Below are 18,762 nucleotides of genomic sequence, written 5' to 3'. Positions count from 1 at the left end.
GGGACCAGCCCATGGGGTCTAGCCCTTCTCTCATTCATATTTAATACACATACCCTTGGATCTGGCTCTTCCATTTTTCTACATCTGTCCCGGATAAACATTTGCATGTGTGCACAAAACAGTCACTGTGGCAAACGCAAAACCACTGAAAAAACCCAAATGCCTATCAATAAGGAAGCGGTTCAGAAATTCTGGGGAATCCACACTACAGAATAGCACACAGCAGTTAAAAAGAATGATGCAGATCTATTATTCCACAGCACATGAATGGGCATGAAGACACCTCCAAGATATTTTGTTGGGTGAGAAAAAGAAAATTGCAGAATAACATATCCAGTATGTCATCACTTACATAAAAACTAAAAAACAAAAAATCCCAACTAGCTCGATATTTCTCCAAGTCCACAAATACATAGTAAATGAGAAAAATGCCTGGAAGGAAATACATCAAACTAACAGCAGTAGTAATACAGAAGGAAGAAAGGAGGGAAGGAGGGAAAGAAAGAAGGAAGGAAGGAAGAGGAGGAGGAGCTTTTTACTCTGTACACTTCTGTGTTGTTTGATTTTTACAAGAATAATGTGTTTGTGTATATTTGGGTTCTTAAAAACATTCAAGTCTGTAAAAAAACAAAACCAGAAAAAGTGAGTTAAAATGATCGCAGCACTGGTGCCAGGGTTCAGGGTAACGGCTGTCACATGTAGGATCTTGTCTAATTCTTGTCACACTCCCTTGATAGCAAGGGTTCAAAACCCCATTTTACAGAGTAAGAAACTAGCTCCAGGGAGGTCAAACAAGCTGTTCAAGGTCACACGCTGGGCAGAGGGGCCCTGGTCCTTGGACCCAAGCCCAGTGCTCTTTCTAACCGGTACACATGGCAGTACTTTAGGGCGTGGACGGATGCTGGGGGAAGGTGCAGACGTTCTGGGGAGCCAGCCAGATGTTCCGAAGCAGCACAACCACCTCACAGAGTCTCTGAAAAGCCCCTCCAAGGAGTGGGAAATGGGGCTTTGTCAGGGAAGAAGGGAGTAAAAGATGAGTGGGGAAAGCATTGCTGATGAACCGCCGCCCACGACCAAAATTAGACATCATGATGTGCCGCCCACGGAGTGGGATGGGCCTGCCACGTCACGGGGCAAATGGCATGGGGGAAGGAGCCTCACAGGGCCCTGTCCCGAGCCTGAGATTTCATGCCTCTCTTACAGGGCTGCTCCCCCCAGGCTCTCAGCGGAGCTGTTTCCAGCTGAGTGGTTCCAGGAATGCCTCTCTGCTCATTTCCCAGAGCACTCTGTAATCAGGGCAGTCACGGACTCCTCAGGGAGTTCCAGAACCCGAGGAGCAACGTACATAAAACCCCACACCCTCCAGTGTGGTAAGTGCCACACTCCTCAGTTCTTTCAATGACTACTTTAGCACCAGGTGTCAGCAGGGTGTGCAGAGGCAGGAGGCCAGAGGGACCCAGGAAACACGGGTAGGTCCCTCCAGAGACAGCCAGAAAGGATTCATACACAGGGAGGGACTAGAGGCTGCTGGGAGGAACACAGGACGCTTGCACAAATCTCAGCTGCACAGTGAACAGCCATGAGCCCTCAGAGCATGCTCAGAGAAGAGGGCATTGGCCAAATCACAGATCCTCCACCCATTTTCACCATGGGAAGCAAACTTACAAGGCCATGAGGCCAGTGACAAGAGCCTATATCCTGGGGGTTCTGATCCCAGCTCTGCTCCTTTGGTTAAGGTTCTGAACCTCTCTGCGTCTCAGTTTCCTCATCTGTAAAATGGGTGTTATTATACCTGCCTCTTTGGGTATCGTGATATCTGGATCATGGGACACAAAATAATAATATAATTAAATCAAATATAACAAGTACACGGTATCCATAAAGTCTGGAAACAGATTATACGAGTGCGTATCTGTGTTTACATTTATTTATTCATTAGCTTTATAGAGTGAAAACGTTCTAGACAACATTGTGTATATTCGTCACTGTTTCCAGATTTTATGGACAATCTCTGTATAAATATAATTTTATATATATTCATTACATAAACATTATGAAATAGAATATAGTAATAACATAATAAAATACAACATACTAATCACTTACACAGTATGAGGGACCACGTCCAAGAACCCACAGGTGTTACCTAAGCCCTCGAGGTGGACACTGTCCCCATTTTACAGAGGTGGACATGAAGGTACAGGGAGCACAAGCAACTTGTCCACTTGCCAGGGTCACACAGGGAATAGTTGACAAAGTGTTTTAGACCCGAGGAGTCCACGTTGCCCACCTTGCTGGCACCCCCCCACACCATCTACATCCGCAGTGAAGCCCAAAGGAAAGAGACCAGCAGACAGAGCTCTGCAGCACAGAGGAGGGCTCAAGAAATGCAAGATCCTATGAGTACTGAGCTCCTTAGAGGAGAGAACCCAGAGCCAATTTGTCACCATGATATCTGGAATAGTGATGCTCAAGAAGTCAGTTGTCAGTAAATATTTCTGGGAGCAAAGGAAAATTAGTACCGTGTTCATTAGCCAAAGGCTGGAATTCTTGTTTCCAAAAACAAAGTCTAAGAATTCAGAGCCTTCCTAGGAAGATGTACTTCCTAAGACGGGTGGGGCCGCACCACCTGGGAGAGGGCCAACGCCCAGCTGACACCTCCACTGCACAGAACCTGGAGTCCAAACCCTGAGCAGGAGGCACCGAGGCCAAGGCGGCCACCAGCCAACAAGGAACGGGAGTGGCCTACCTTCCTCGGCGTCGTTCCTAAGGGAGGCCTCCAGCAGGGCCACGCTGGCCTCGAAGGACACCTTCTTTCGCCGGCCGCCCGTGCTGCGCTTCCGCTCGTGCTTGCGCTTGCGGTGCTGCAGGTCCTGCTCATACTGTGCCCACTTCTTCAGCTGCTGGGCCCGGCGCTTCTGGGCGGCTCGCAGCCGCTCCAGTGTCGGCACCTTCTCCAGCAGCTGCAGCTCCGTCAGCAGGTCCACGTGGCTGGCCATGGCCTCCGCGCCTCGCCGCGCCCTGGCTGGGGGCTAGCACGGTGCGCCGGGGGCCAGGGGAGCATCGGGGCTCCTGCGGGGCTGGGGCCTCATGGTGGGGCCTGTGACGGGAGAGAGACACAGAGGGACAGGCTTGTCAGGCTCCAAACTCCGATCTAATTATGTCACCACGCTCCAGGTTCAAAACACTTTTTTTCCCTATTGTATTTTTTCTTTTTTTATTGAAATATAACTGACCTATAACATTATGTATGTTTAAGGTATAAAATGTATTGATTTGATACACTTATATATTGCAATATGATTACCACTGTAACGTTAGCTAGCAGCTCCATCATGTCACATCATTACCATTACTTTTTTGTGGTTATATTGTTATAACATATAAGAGGTTTATTGTTATATTGTTATAATTGTTATGATATATAAGGGGTTTATTATTATTTTTAAAGGAATTAATACTATATTTTTAATTTCTCAGTATTAATTTATAATATGGTAAATATTGACAGATACAATCCACAGAAACAAAAGCTCTTTGAGATCTTTAATTTTAAGAGTATTAAGGGGTCCTAAGACCAAAAAGTTTGATAAGTGCTGAACCGCTGGAACCTAGAAAATCTTAGTTGAAGTTTTCCTGTATAGACGGCTCTAAAAACAAAAATCACGCCTCTTGCTCTCATCGATTCTTAGACAATATGAGGTCAACAAAATTTCAGTCTGAAGCCAAGTGGCCCCTGTCTTCACGTCAGCACAAACCCCATGAGCTCTCAGACGCAGAGCGACAGGGTCGGGGAACAATCATTTGATCCCCCCTAAGGCTATTTTCCCACCTGTAAAATGTTGTATCCACCTCCCAGAATTTACAGAATGTTCAAGGACTAAGAAGAGCTGACCAAAAAAAAAAAGTTATACACCTAAGAGCAAAGAGAAACAAGCTGGAAGGAAGAAGAGCAGGAACATGTCAATACGGCACATCCGGAAAGCCACGGGCAAGGCTGGTGGATAACTGCAGGTTGTTGGGCAACAGAGAAAGACTGTGCAGGTCTTCCTCTGGGTGACGTGGAAATGCCACTTCCACAAAGGGAATGAGGAGAGCCCTGGGCTTCAGGAAGTGATTGTTGATCTGCGGGGTTCCCTGCTTCACCCCCACCCCCAGAGCACCCTCTCTCGGGAAGCTAAAGACCAGGGTTCAGCCTTAGCCTGCACCCTCGGGAGCTCAGGGTGGGTCCGATTCTTCTTCAGGGCTCTTCCAGCTCTGAGACTGGAGGGTAGACAGGCGGAATGGGGAAGGAGGTGGCTTGGCAATGCTCAGAGGGCAAAGATCCCAGGGTCTAAGTGGACCCGATTTCAAGGGTAAACATAAGCCAATGGGAAGGCTCAGCAGGGAGCAAGCTAACTGCTTTTGGTTGCCTTTTGTGTTGAATACCTTGCAACGCTTTTTAAATTAATTAAAATTTTTATTTTGAGATAATTGCAGATTCATATGTGGTAGTAACAAATAATATGGCAAGATTGGTGCAATCTTTACCTAGTTTATCCCAACGCTAACATCTTGCAAAACGACAGTAGAATAAGGCAATCAGGAACCTGACATTGATACAACCCATCAATCTAGTCAGATTTCCCGAGTTTTACACACACTCATTTGTGTGTGTTTAGTTTTACAGAATTTCATCACAGGTGTAGGTTCATGTATCCACCACTACAGTCAAGATCCAAACAGTGCCGTCACACAAGATCCCTAACCCCTCTCCCAACACTCTCCCATCCTTGCCCTTGGTAATCATTAATCTGCTCCCCATCGCTAGAATTTTGTCACTTCAAACATGTTATATGAATAGGATCAGACAGTAGGTGACTTTTGAGGATTGGCTTTTTTCACTCAGCATCATTCCCTTAGATTCATCCAAGTTGTTCCAGGTATCAATAGCCCATTCTTTTTTGTTGCTGAGTTGTATTCCATTGTATGCATGTGCCCTGGTTTGTGCAACTGTTCACTCATTAAAGAACATCTGGGCTGTTTCCAGTTTGGGGCTGTGACATTCAAGTGCAGGTTTTTGTGTGAACATGTTTTCATTTCTCTGGAGTAAACATCCCAAAGTACAATTGCTGGGTTGTACAGTAATTACATGTTTAGTTTTATAAGAAACTGTCAAACTGTTTTCCAGAGTGGCTGTACCATTTTTCATTCCCACCAGCAATGTATGAGTGATCCAGTTTCTCTGCCAGCATTTGTTGCTGTCACTGTTCTTCATTTTAGTCATTTAGATACATATTTTGGCTGCCTTTTTAAAAGCAAGGAGTTTGGGACCAGCCCAGTGGCACAGCAGTTAAGTTCACATGCTCCACTTCAGTGGCCCAGGGTTCGCCAGTTTGGATCCCAGGGATGGACCTACACACCACTTATCAAGCCATGCTGTGGCAACATCCCACATAAAAAATAGAGGGAGATGGGCATGGATGTTAGCTCAGGACCAATCTTCCTCAGCAAAGAGAGCAGGATTGATGGCAGATGTTAGCTCAAGGCTAATCTACCTCAAAAAAAGAAAAGAAAAGAAAAGAAAAAATAAAAGTAAGGAGTTCAGAAGAGTTGAATTTACAACCATACAGTATCATCATGATGGTCAAACCTCACAGGGAGTGAGAGGACCACATATTTACTTCTCCACACTTCCTCAAGAAACCAACATTTAGTGAACACCTGCTCTGTGACAAGCCCCGATTCAGAAATGGATCAGGGACCAGTTCTGCCTTCTAGGAAATCCCAGTCTGTGTGTCTGTCAATCTATCTATAAATTCATTTAATCTTCCTGACAACCTAATGAGGTAGACACTATTATCATCTCATTCCACAGATAAGGAAACAGGCACAGAGAGATTAAGTAACTTACCCAACATGACACAGCTGGAAAATGGAAGAGCCAGTCTGCCTGGGGTTATCAGAAAAGACTCTCCAGAGTAGGGGATAACTGAACTGAATCTTAAAGGATGAGCAAGAGTTCATCAGGTGAGAAGGGCAGACACGGGCTGAGAGGGAGCTTGACAATTTTCAAAAGCATGCAGAGGGGCTGACCACTATGGAGGGAATTCTGGGAAGCAACACACACAAACACGGCTTGAAGACGATGGGGCTGTCCAGACCAAAGGGAACAAAAGTCTTGGGGGCAGTGGTGAGCAACTTGTGGCTGTGGGCCAGACTTAACCAGAAAGCCCCCTGTGGTCCATACCATGTTTTACAATATTGTAATTCACTAACATTTAAAAGTTGAAGATATTATATCCAAAATCAGATTTTCAGCTTTTCTTGGAACATCTCAGTACCTGGCCATGCTGGGTTCACACGGCAACAATCAGCAGGTATGGAGTAGGACTGTCCCCCTCAGACGGGGCACATACCCTCTAATTTATCATAGTCGCCACTATACCCCATTACTCCCACCTGATCTCCTTCACTAATTGGCATCACTCGCTGGCTTTTGTAGTCATTTGAGTTTGCAAGCCCTGACCTATGCAGAATGAGACAGCAGTCTCCAAAGACCCAGAGGTCCAACCCGTACAAAACAGAGAAGATAGTCTGTGCATCTCCCCAGGGCAGAACATGACCAAGGTACAGGGAAGCAGTGCTGTGTACCTGGAGAACAGACACCCAGCTTCCAGAGCTGTCCAACAAGCAATTCAACAAGAGGCTTGTGGTCCAGCAGCTGTCTCAGGAGGTGGCAGATGCTCCATCACTCACTGGAGAATAAAATTTCCACTGGTGTCAGGTCAGAGTATTCCATAAGATTTCTTTCACCCCCAAGATTCTGTACACAGACAATCACTCATTTCTTTGTTATTAAGTATCTCCTGGTCACCTACTAAACGGGAGGCATCAAAAACACGCTAAGACTGAAGATAAGAATAATCATACCAATCGCTTATCCTGCTAAAGCACTTAATCCTTTTCAAAGAACTTCCCCAGCCATCATTTCAGCCAAGTACTTCCCTAAGTGTGGAAAGAGAATCTACTCCAAGGGAATTTTCAAAAGTACAGGACAAGGTTTAATATAACATGGACTGAGAGAGAGCAATTTATATTCTTTTCACTTCCTTTTTAACTTGTCAGATTTTCTCCAGAAAAAAAAAAAGTGTCAGTTCGGTGCTAACAGACCTCTAACATCTTTAGAACCATGTCATCTCCCTTGTAAACAAAGAGAGAGCAGACCTCAGGCTCACAGCCTTGGGCAAGCAATTGTATCTAGGATAAAATGGAATAATATTGTGTTTTCTGTGGATTTGTTTTCAGTTATTGTTTATTTAGATTAGTGATATAAAATTTCCTTAAAGAAATCTATTCAGTGGAAAACTAGCAAGGTGGTAGCAAAGAAAAAAAATTAAATGATGATGGTACTTAGTGTTGGCAAAAATTGTAAGTGACTGACCCTTGGGAAACCCACCTGGTCACCGATCCGCAATGACAACAATCTTATAAGAGAAGAGCTCATATGAGCTCAGTATTTCATCTGACGAATATTTATTGGGCATCTATCACATGCTGGCACTGTGCTAAGGGCTGGGGATAAAGCAGGGCAAAAGACATGGTCCCTGCCCATTGGATGGATGACAAAACAGAGGCACAAGAGAGTGGGTGACAGGCTCCAAGGATGCAGGGACTGAGCAGTAACTGGAACCCCAGGCCCCCGGGTGGCGGGTCCCAGGCAGACAGAAGGTACTCCCTGCTGGGCCCCCTGGCTCTGGCAGTTAGCTCGGGGCGAAGGAATTAAGGGCAGTTGCCCAGTTCTCTGGAGAAAGGTGAGGACAATACCTCCCAAGGGCCAATAAAAGGGGCCAGAGCACATTTTCTCTGACTTTGCTCTCCCTGCCAGCCCCGCCCCCCCCGCCCTTCTGGGTTCCCTGGAGCTGGGGCTCCAGGACAGCTCCCTCCTGACCGCTGGTTTTCAGGTGACCTAGTTTCCCCCAATAGACCCACACACCTCCTCCCACCCCCGACCGAGAAAACCCTGCTTGGTCTAATTAAAGGACCGCCGTGGTGCTGCTAACACAGCAGCTGGGCAGCCCCCTAGACAGGGTGCTGGCCTGGGTGCTGGGGTGGCCCACACAAGTCCTGGCTCCATTGAGGATGGGCCCCTGTGCCCCTGTCCGTACTTTCATGTCTAGTCCTAGATAGTGATGGGGACCCAGCCCAAACTGCCAGGACTCAGGAGAGCAACGGCATCCTCAACACTTAAAGGGGATTCCCAAAGAGGACCTCAGCTGGAGGAAAATCAGCTCCACGGAGACAGAGAGCCCAGTGTGTTATGGGAACATCCAGATGGACTATCCTGCAGAAAACTGGGCACATGGGACCACAAGTCAATGGAGTGGTGGGGTTGGCCAGGTGGTGTGTGAGGGTCTGCAGAGGCCAGGTGGGGTGAGGTTATCCAGGAGGCATGTGTGATGTGAGAAGAGAAATCAGAAGTGAGGGGAAATAGGGCAGGGTACTTCATGTTTCCAACAAATGGCTGTGTTGGGTCTGGGTAGAAGAACCAAAACAGGCTGATTGTGGGCAGCAGAAGTCCAAGGCCAAGCACTGGACCCTCAGTGAGGCAGGAACAGGCTGACAGGTGAGCCTCTGGCTGCTGTCTGACAAAGCCTGAACTTCATTCCTCTTGCTGCATCCACTAACCTTTGCTGCAAGTGAAGGGAGAAACTGAGTCAGTGTACCTCTAGGGCAGCAGGGGCTCTGCTCCAGAGGGCTGAACCTTGAGGGGAAAGGGGTGGAAGTGTGCTGGAACTTGGGGGGGGGGATGGGCAGGAGGCACTACACAACGCCTCCCCCTCAAAATGAAAAGACTTACAGGAGTGCTGTTTGGGGACTGAATACGCCTCTGGGGAAACCAGAAGAGGAAGAAAGGCATGAGGCCATTGAAAGACAGAGTTTGGTGGTGGTCTTCGTAGTTGTCGCATTATCACTCTGTGCTGGGCCCTGATTGGCCAGAACCTGTCGGCCATGGCCTAAGCCCAGCCACAACAACTGGTTGCGGGTAGGCACAGTGTCCTAAGTTGGCCCAATCAGAAGCTCTCTCTTCCCACTGCATGTGAACTGGAAGCATGGACCCCAGTTGCTGCGGGAAGCTACCTTGCCACCAGCCATGCAGGAAGCCGGTCTATGGATGAAGCCAATACCTGGGAGTCAGAAGATAGAAACAGGGTCCTTTAAGTTAGGGGCTCTGGACTTAGCTCTCCAAACTGACAAAATCCTCTGTATTATTTAATCCAGTTGAATTGAATTTTGTTACTTGTAGCCAACAGTACCCTAACAGACAGCAGTCCTGCTTTTAGGGATGCAAAAATGGGGACCCCAGAAGGAACTGTTGCCTGAAGCAAGATGAGTGGCCTCTTGCTGGGCATATTACCAGATACCTCCACCTCCCTCCACAATGGCCACGTGTGGCCCCTCAGGCCCAAGCTGAGGGCCAGCTTTGAGGAAGGGTGGGAAGCCCAAAGCCAGGTTCCCGCAGCAGCCCCACCCCCTGCGATGGGAGACGGGGGCCTAGGCCTTGTGACTCCTCGGTCCCAGGGGAGCAGCTGGTTGACACATCTTTGGACTCGAGCCCAGTGCCTTGAGAAAAACAACACGGAGGAAGGTGAATTCAAATTGAAGAGACTTTAAAACATGAGTCAGACAGTGTCTCAAAGTTCACACTGTTGAAAGAAAATGTTAAGATTTTTTTCTTGTTCTTTAGCTATTCTTCTCCACACAATATTGGCAGCCGCCTGGAGGAAGGCCGTGAGTGCTTTCTCCTCACGCTTCCTGTACCCCTGAGCATGAGGGAAAGAGGAAAACAAAACAGCTCTGGCTTGCCCTCCTCCTTGCAACTCACTTGGGACCCACTTTCTCTCCTGGAGGAAGCACACCCCCACCCTCCCACAACACACTTCTTTGAATAACGGCGTCATTTCCCCCCTCCCCGCCCCCACCCCCACCTTAAAGATACTTTCCTTACAAGCAAAGAGACTTCTGGGGCCTTTGGTGCTCCAAATATCTGAATTAGAAATTAGCCTTGTCACCCTCAACTCCATCCTCATGGGATTTTCGTGACTGACTGTCCTGTCCTTGCTGAGATGGACCTTCTAGACTACAGGCACAGTCATCCTAGACAGACATTTTGGTTTTGAATCTGTTGTGGGACTCCAGTTCCCAAGGGCCTGCTCCTTAACTGCCTCTCCCAGATGTGCTCCTTCATTCAGACTTCTAAGTGGTGGCCCTGGGCTTGGTCCTGGCTTGTCGCTGTCTCCTGACACCCATTTACTATGACCCAATTTGACAGGACTTTGGGGGAAGGGGAGGGGCGCGTGTCAGGGCAGGGGAGGGCGGCAGGATTCAAGAACCACAAGTTCAATATGAACAAAGAGTGATCGAGCAACGAATGCATCTTGAGCTCTCAGGAAGAGAATGATGTCCAGCATCGGGATGACAACAGCCCAGCTGACCTCTGTCTGAACTGAGTGAGCCATATTGGCAGTATAAGACGAGGCCTTAGCAAAAGCCAAGAGGGAAATGATTAGCTTTGTTCTGAGCCTCTAGAGGGCAGACTTAGGATCACGGACAGGCAAAATGAAGAAGTGGGATCAGGCTGGCATGAGGAAAATCTGTCTAAAGTTGACAATTCAACAAAGCCAGCCATGACACGATGCTGGGGTCCCCATCACCAGGAACTCCATGGCCACTCATGAGCCTGCTGAAAGAAAAGGTCCATGTAGGGTAGTAAGTGGGACTGGCCATGAGCCCCAGTCCTGGCCTGGCAGACAGATCATCTGTATTAGGAGCAAGCATCTATCAATCATCTTTGCTGCCCAGCACTTGGTAACCACCAGGCTAGACAGCCTGGAAGGACCACCCCATGTAGATATTAATTGAAGATGTTTTGGATTCGTTCTGCCTGCGAAGTTGAGACAGCTTTCTCAGGCTCAACTCCAAGAAAACTTCAAAGGAAGCCACAGCTTGAACAGGTGAAGGAAAAACCATGAACACACCAGTCTTCCATGCCCAGCTTCTCCCCGTGAACCTGAACCCACAGAGAGGCCCACGCACTTGTGGGTAAGAATGCCAGTGTGGGGGAGGCTGCAGGGGACAGAATGAAGGTGCCAAGGATGGGGCACACACAAAGCTGACATGATGTCGACGAATACATGAGTCAGTCACAGTCTTCTAAAGAAGCTTATGTAACAGCTAAGCACAGGGAAATGGGAGTCAAATTACACACACTTTCTCCAGGCTTGAGGGAGTGTGGTCCACCCCCTCCCTTTGCAGGGAGATAAAAATTCCCTTTGCAGCTGGAGGGATCGTTTTCCAAAGAAGGCCACCTGTAGCCACAGAATGCCCTCTTGGTTACACATTTATTGAACAGGGGATGACCATTCACACTGGCTAAGCCTGGAGTGGCCTCTGTCTCCTCTGCCTCCATCTCTCAGCATGACATCCTTGGCCAAACTTCCCTCTGTTGTGCCAGCTCTTAGGTTGGTGGTGGCTACTTGGAGCACTGTGAGGGGAGGGGTTATGAGGTCATGTGTGATAACAGGAGGAATAAGTGTATGATCGATTAGTAATGTCTGCCGTGGAGAAAGGAGCAGGAAGTGGCTGGCTGCACACTGAGCATGCAACTGTTCTACATCATGCTTGCCTGAACTTGGATTTCAATACTTGCCTTTGCCCCGTTGTTCAAAATCCTTTAGTCTTAAACACAAACATCTAGAAAGTTATCAGATTGAGTAGAAAGGCCCCTCAAATCCCAGTACATCATCCAGACAACAAAACAAAATCACCATGACCTCAATGGTAGACAAGAATCAAGAACATCTTAGGTTCTAGTAGGAATTTCTCCAATAACTTGACCTAGGGAGTAGAATGAAGAACTGTACTCCATCCCCGTAGGTTGACTGGATCCAGGTTCTAGGAAGCAGTGTGCTGAGCCAACTCAAGAGAAGGATGGCAGCCTCTGCCGCTGACTGCCACCTCTTGCAACCCTGTCCCTGGAGAGCAGGGAGATAAGCATTGTGCTGGTAACTGGAGGGGGTCCATTCTTGAAGGGGGAGGGGCAGAGGTACAGCCACCAGCCGACACCCTTCCCCATCCAGATCCAGAGATCACTCTCTCGTCTCTTCCAAGCATCTTGAGCCCCATCCTCAACATAAAGGAGGAAGGAGCCTGTGGTCCGCCTGCTAACAAGACCCCTCTCTCCACTTCAGAAACCTCAAAGGTCTCCCCAGCAAGCTGTCTCCTCCTCTTTAGCCAGGGGTTTTCTTAGCCAATTAGGAAGTTGCTGGGATGGGAATTTTAGAAACCTTTCGTATGGTTTGTTCATGGAGGTTTAGAGAGTAAGTCCAAGGAAACAAGGACAATGAAAAGCAGAGAGCTGGACTTGATGGAGAAAGCCCCACACTGGAGGAAGAAGGAATGAGGAGAGGAAGCGCTGGAGCAATGCAGAGAAGGGACGGCAACGAACTGCACCGCTGGGCAGCGGGGGAGCTGAGATTTGAACCCAGGTCTGCTTAATTCCGAAGTCTATGTACGTAAGAGGAGAAGAAGAAGGAACTAGGAAAAACTCTACAAGAACCATAAGTGCTTTAAAAGATCTTCCTCATGACATACAAGAAGACTTCAGAAAATTCACAGTATTAGTGATCAGGGAGATAAGAGGACATTTTGATTAAGGAACCAGACAGACCAACTTCTAATAGGACAGATACCTGCTGAAGTTAGTATACAGCAAAACATATGCTTAATGAAACTCGAGAGAGGCATCACAGAACCTATAAAATAGGTAGATGAAATGCACCCAGCGATAAAGAATCCAGGGTACTAATGGCAGCTTCTGTGCACAGCACGCCTTCCCCATGTCAAGCTCTTTACCTGTAACATCTCTTGGAATCATTGCATCAACTCTGCAATGTAGGTATTGTCCCCATTTCAAAGAGGGGAAAACTGAGTCTCAGAGAAGTTAAGGAACTTGTAAGTAGGGCTGAAATTCCAGTTGTGTGTGGCTAGCCTCTCTTCTGATTGGTCTGTGCCTGTGCCATGATGGTTAAATATTTTTAATATCTCCCCTCCTTGAAAATGAAAGAAAAAATGTCAGACAGGGAAGATGACCCACGGAAGCATGACTGGTAACAAGAAGAGCCATCCTTGAAGGAGAATAAATGAAATCTACACAGAGTGAGGATAACTGATAAAAGTCATAACTTCCCTGACTGTTGGAGCTGTCGTTACTTTTGGAGGTCTGCACAGGAAATGTATCTCATCCTAAACTTCATAGAGTCCCTGCATTTTGGTAAATGAGGTTTCCGTCCAATACACAGGCTTTGAAGTCCCTCGGGACTGCATCTGTGACCTTCCAGGTCACCTCTCATGCAGAGAGAAGCAAGCTGTAGTAAATCGCGTTTACATTACTTCGGTTTCTCCCCTCTTTGATCGCCAGCCAAAGTTCCTTCGCTTTGATTCCCGCCTCTCGGCCCCTCTGGGGTGGACAGAACGTCAAGCATACCTCTGCTTTCCCTCTGGCCAGCTTGATTTCCATTGAACATGGTAAAGTCTCCATAAGCCATAAATTCAACTCCATTAAAGTAACGTTACTCTCTCAATTGAATTTCCCTCCTCGTGTTGAAATCTCAGGTTTACCAGGTTCGCCATCCTGGTCTACACTCAGATATCTGGGGCCCTAACATTATTTCAACCCATTTTCTCCAGCAAATTACTGAACACCTTCTCTATTTTATACCTGATGTCATCAACGAGTAACTAGTTTCAGGGTTTTCTTCTGGCAATTTTCTCCCCTAATTCACTTCCACTTTTAATTTACAGCCTCATTCATTTAGTCAATAAATAAATATTTATTGCCGTCCACTATGTGCTAGCCAGTAAAGTAGGGGGGCTCTGAGGGCCGTTTAATGAACAAAACTATTGATCAGAAAGGTTCTGGGGCCGGCCCGGTGGCGCATCGGTTAAGTCTGCATGTTCCGCTTCGGTGGCCCAGGGTTCGCCGGTTCAGATCCCAGGTACGGACATGGCACCACATGGCACGCCATGCTGTGGTAGGCGTCCCACATATAAAGTAGAGGAAGATGGGCATGGATGTTAGCTCAGGGCCAGTCTTCCTCAGCAAAAAAGAAGAGGATTGGCAGCAGATGTTAGCTCTGGGCTAATCTTCCTCAAAAAAAAGAATATTAAAAACAAATAAATAAAAAGGGGAAAAAAAAAGAAAGATTCTGCTTCTAGTAATGGCAGAATAGCTCTTACTGGATCTACCCTACAGCACATAACTATGATAAACTCTACATACACACACGCTAACCTATTGGAAGGCCCTAGATTTGTCCAATCATAAGCAGACAGAAACTTGACTGGTCAACGCTTCAAAGAAAGAAATGGCATCAGGTGACTTTCTTTTTTTTTTTTTTTTATAGCTTTTTTAGCCCAGGGCAGGCCCCAGTCAATGTACTTGGTGGCTACAACCTGGACAGAAAGCTTTGCTTTTACTGTTTGAGGAACGAGAGGACAGAGTTCAGGTAACTACAAGGGGAAAGTGAGGAGAGATGTCCCAGAAAATAGCCACAGACCAGCAGCCCCAAATTCTCAGTATAAATTCTGCCCAAATCTCCCTGAATGATGACATACAGCCCAACTAAGCCTAAAAGAACTGAAGGAGGATTTCAGCTCTTGCCAACCCCAGAGAAACTGAGTTTAGAGTCTGAGTTTGGTCAAGTTATCTGCCCAATAAAACAAACAAAAAATCATCACTGTTCTGAGGAACATAATAGAATCAAGAGTCTCTTCAAGTCTCATTCACAATGTTCAGGATGCAATCAAAATCACTAGAAAAGAATTTTTTTAAACAAACAAACAGCAAGATGTAACCCCAATTCCAGAGGAAAGGCAATCAATAGAGATCTACCCCAAGATGACTCAGATGTTGGAGTTAACAGATGAGGATGTTAAAGCAGCTATTATAACTCTGCTCAAAGGTGTGAAGGAAAATAAATGAACAAATAGGAAATATCGGCCACAACACAGAAACTACAAAGAAGAGAACTAAAACTTTTAATCAGATCAGCTAAATCCCCACCAACACCCTCCTCTGCTGCCAGGTGAGCTGCTCCTTTCACCAGGGACAGTTAAGTTGTAATATTGACTTCGGTGACCACTGTTTTGAGCATCTTCAAAGTGCCGGATGTTGGGCAAGCTTTGGAGAGCAAAAGCACAACATAAAGTCTCAAATTCTGGTCCCAAAGACCAGCTCTTTTCATCTGTCGACATCCATATAGACTACTGGTCACGTCTCACGTCCTCCCTGCTCTTTCAGGTCTTAACTTGGAAGAAGAGATTGAAGTCCTGCTGCGGCCTCTTTCCAGAGCTTCTTGGTTCCTCAGGTTAGCTCCCAGCTCACTCCTGATGGCGCCCCTTGGTGCACATAAAGCATACAAGGATGAGGCGCAGGCTGTCAGGTTTCATCCGCCTCCATATTCTCCTTCCATGGCAAAAAACATCCTCCACTGGCTGATTAGACAGATCAGGTCTATAAAAAACTCTGGGTACAGACGTCAAAGAGAGTCAACGGGGAGGTGCTCCGCATTATAACATCTCTTTCTCCAGTTCCATTAATGCATGTTTTGCTTTTTCAAAGGAAAGACATTCTCAACCTTGGCTACGTTTGGAATCGCCTGGAGATGCTGGGAACCTATATTAAGATGACAGAGCAAGATTCCTATCTATCTGTCAGAATGGCCAAAAATTTTTTTTGAAAGATAGAAAATATCAACTGTCGACAAGAATTCGTATACACTGAGTGGAAATATAAATTGGTACAACCACTTTTAAAAACCACTCGGCAATACCTTCTAACTCTGAACATACAATGCCCTATCACCCAGCAATTTCACTCCTAGGAAAATACCCAACAGAAATTTCCATAGACATTCACCAAAAGGCCTTTACAAGAATGTCAATAGCACTATTTGTAATAGTCCCAAAGCATAAACTATCCAAAATGCCCACCAACAGTACTCTGGAAAAAAAATATGATATAAAAATGGAACATTGTACAGCAATGAGAATGGACAATATACAATTACACTTGACAGTATGGATAACTCTCACGATGTTAACCAAAATAAACCAAACACACAAAAGAATACACTATATGATTCCACTTACATAAAATTCAACAGGCAAAACTAACCTGTCAATAAGGGGAGTGGCCTTAGGGTGGGGGGGGGGGTGACTGGAAAGTGACATAAGAGGAGCTTCTGGAGTACTGTAATATTCTGGTTTTTGAGCAGGATATGGTTTACATGAGCATGTTGAGTTTGTGAAAAAGTCATTCACTTAGGCCTTGTGTACTACGCTGTATTTGTTTTATCTTAATAAACCATTAAAAGTTAAAAAAAATTCGGATGCCCAAGTCCCGCCTTGAGAGATTCTAGTTTAATTGGTCTGGGGTGCAGCCAGGCATTGAAATTTTTAAAAGCTCCCAGGTGGGTCTAATGTGCATCCGAGAACCACTGTGTTAGAACTTGGCAACCCTCCTTACTATTTCTTGGAGCAGAAAGTGCTGCTGCTTCTCCAGAATGTCTAAAGCAGGATGTTTTTTCGTAGAACGTTAGTGGCTCTGGGGGAGGTTAATAGGTGTTCCATGGAAAAACGGGTCCATGGTCAAATATGTAATTTTTAAAATTATAACTATCAACTTTTATTGAATTCCTAGAGCTAAGCTAAGTGCTTTATTTATACTATCTCATTTAATCCTCACAACAAGCCTATGAGAAAGGTACTATTAATCTTCATTTTACAGAAGGGGAAACTGAAACTCAGTGGGGTTAAGTAATTGCCCAAGGGCACACATCCAGGAAGCAACAGGGCTAGGATTCAAATCCACATTGGCCTTGATACTGAAGCCCGTGCTCTTAACCATGGCCCTAATCTGCCCCTCCAGGCAGCACTGACTACAGGACTTAGAGCTTTCAGTAGGCTGCTGTGAGCCGTGAGCTGCCAAGACAAGAACGTGGAAGCAGCATTTCCCAAAGTGGTTTCCTTGCCTCCATTTCTTACCTTCGAACCCACCATCCGCACCACTGGCAGAGTTTGCACTCTGAAACCAAGCCTGATCCTGTATTTCTCTAGGACGGAAGCATTTACTGCCTCCCCATTGCCCACAGAGTCAAGTCTTCAGTCCAGACCATCCGGCATCCGGTCTTGACATTTTAGCTTCCTCTCTGGCCATCCTCCCTCCCCACCCCGCAACCCGCTAAACACTCAATTGTCCTGCTACATTGAATGGGTCTGATGGAGTCACACATCCACAACGGTACCTACTGTTTGCTGAGACTCCATTGGATGCCAGGTACTACACATAAATCCACTTCAACCCCCACAATGAGCCTTTAAAAACAGGCACCATTACCCTCACTAGATAGATTAGGAAATGGAGGCTCATCTTGACATGCCCAAAGTCACAACTAGTAAGTGGCAGAACTAGGATCTGAATCCAGATTTCTCTGCTACAAAGCCCGCGTACTTTTCAAGACAGCACACTCACCTCCTCACCTTTATTCCTGCTGTTCCATAGGGTGGCAATACCCTTCTTTCTGTCCACCTGGCAAACTCTCCCTTGTTCTTTGAGAGCTAGCGCAAGTGCTGTAATAATAATGTCTATCATCTCTTAAGTGCTTTCCAGGCACCGCACTCAGCACTTGACCTGCCTTGTTATATTTACACAGTATTGTTTCTGAATTGTTCTTTATCTGCCCTGTGCCAAATGGGTTTCTTTCTCCTCTAGTTCCAAGGCATTTGACCACATCTCCATTGTGGCGCTCAGCACTCCACAGTAATTGTTAATTTCAGATCCGCCTCTTCCTTTGGACTACATGCTCTTGAAAGACACGGGATATATGATATTCACCTGTACATCCCCCCATGGAGCCACCCAGCACGCAGTGGGTATTTGATAAATGGGAGAGGGTGGACAGGAGGGTGGAAGACCAAGAGACGGAAAATTCGCTGAGATTGTTCCATCAGTTCTGTCACAGGGAGTGGTCCTTTGGCTTGGAACCAGAGTGGCAGCATCAAACCAGACAAAATAGACCTCGCTGCTGGGGGAAGAGAGTGGACACTGGCGGTCAGACCCAGGCCACACCTCACCTGGTTCCTGCCATGCCTTCCGTGGAAGGATGGGTGAGGATTGCCCCTGGCTTCACAGCCTTTTTACAACTCTGCACACTTTGTAGTTGGCTCTATATATCCCTGCTTAGGCAATTCGTTGGTTAGGTTCATTCCACAGTGCTGTTTCAGATATTCTCAACTGTTTCTTGCCTTGTGTTGTTCTTAAGCTATCTCAAGCGAACGAAGAGACATCTGGGGCAGATGACCCAAAGAAAATCTATAGCTAAGGCGTTGCTCCCCACAGGTGGGTAGATCAGGTACTCACACCCCTTTCTAAATGGATCTTTCCTTTTTGAGTAGGAGGCCCCTTTACAGACAGAAACATCTTTGATGCTCACTCATTCATTGAACACCCATTCTGGGCATCCACTTTACAATGGACACTGTTCAGAGTTACTCCTTGTAACCCCTGGGGTAACAGCCTATTCATGCCACCCACGTCCAACCTCTATGAGCTCGAAGGTTGTGGGTTTTTAAAGCCAGCTTTCTGCTCCTTTGTTCTCGCTCTTTCTGGCCTAACATACAAATTTGTCCGGGTACGAGTGATCCAGAATCAGTGCCAGCTGC

The 18,762-nt window shown here is 46.6% G+C and overlaps 1 protein-coding gene across 3 annotated transcripts in view; it reads right to left on the bottom strand.

The window, feature by feature from the left end:
* The window catches only part of PPP1R16B (protein phosphatase 1 regulatory subunit 16B), a 98,809-nt gene that overhangs the window by 69,831 nt on the left and 10,216 nt on the right, over positions 1-18,762 (bottom strand). For 2 of the 3 annotated variants that reach the window (XM_046679671.1, XM_046679673.1), the window contains exon 2: positions 2,750-3,100. In XM_046679671.1, the coding sequence (XP_046535627.1) occupies positions 2,750-2,999 (250 nt within the window). In that variant the 5' untranslated portion in view covers positions 3,000-3,100. Of the gene's footprint in view, positions 1-2,749; positions 3,101-6,633; positions 6,738-18,762 lie in introns of those variants that run through there. The other variant, XM_046679672.1, reaches the window with a different exon arrangement.

The sequence above is a fragment of the Equus quagga genome, chromosome 12, assembly GCF_021613505.1.
Source record: "Equus quagga isolate Etosha38 chromosome 12, UCLA_HA_Equagga_1.0, whole genome shotgun sequence".
NCBI lineage: Eukaryota > Metazoa > Chordata > Mammalia > Perissodactyla > Equidae > Equus > Equus quagga.
The sequence above is the reverse complement of the archived record's forward strand: the minus strand, read 5'-3'. Positions and strand labels throughout refer to the sequence as shown.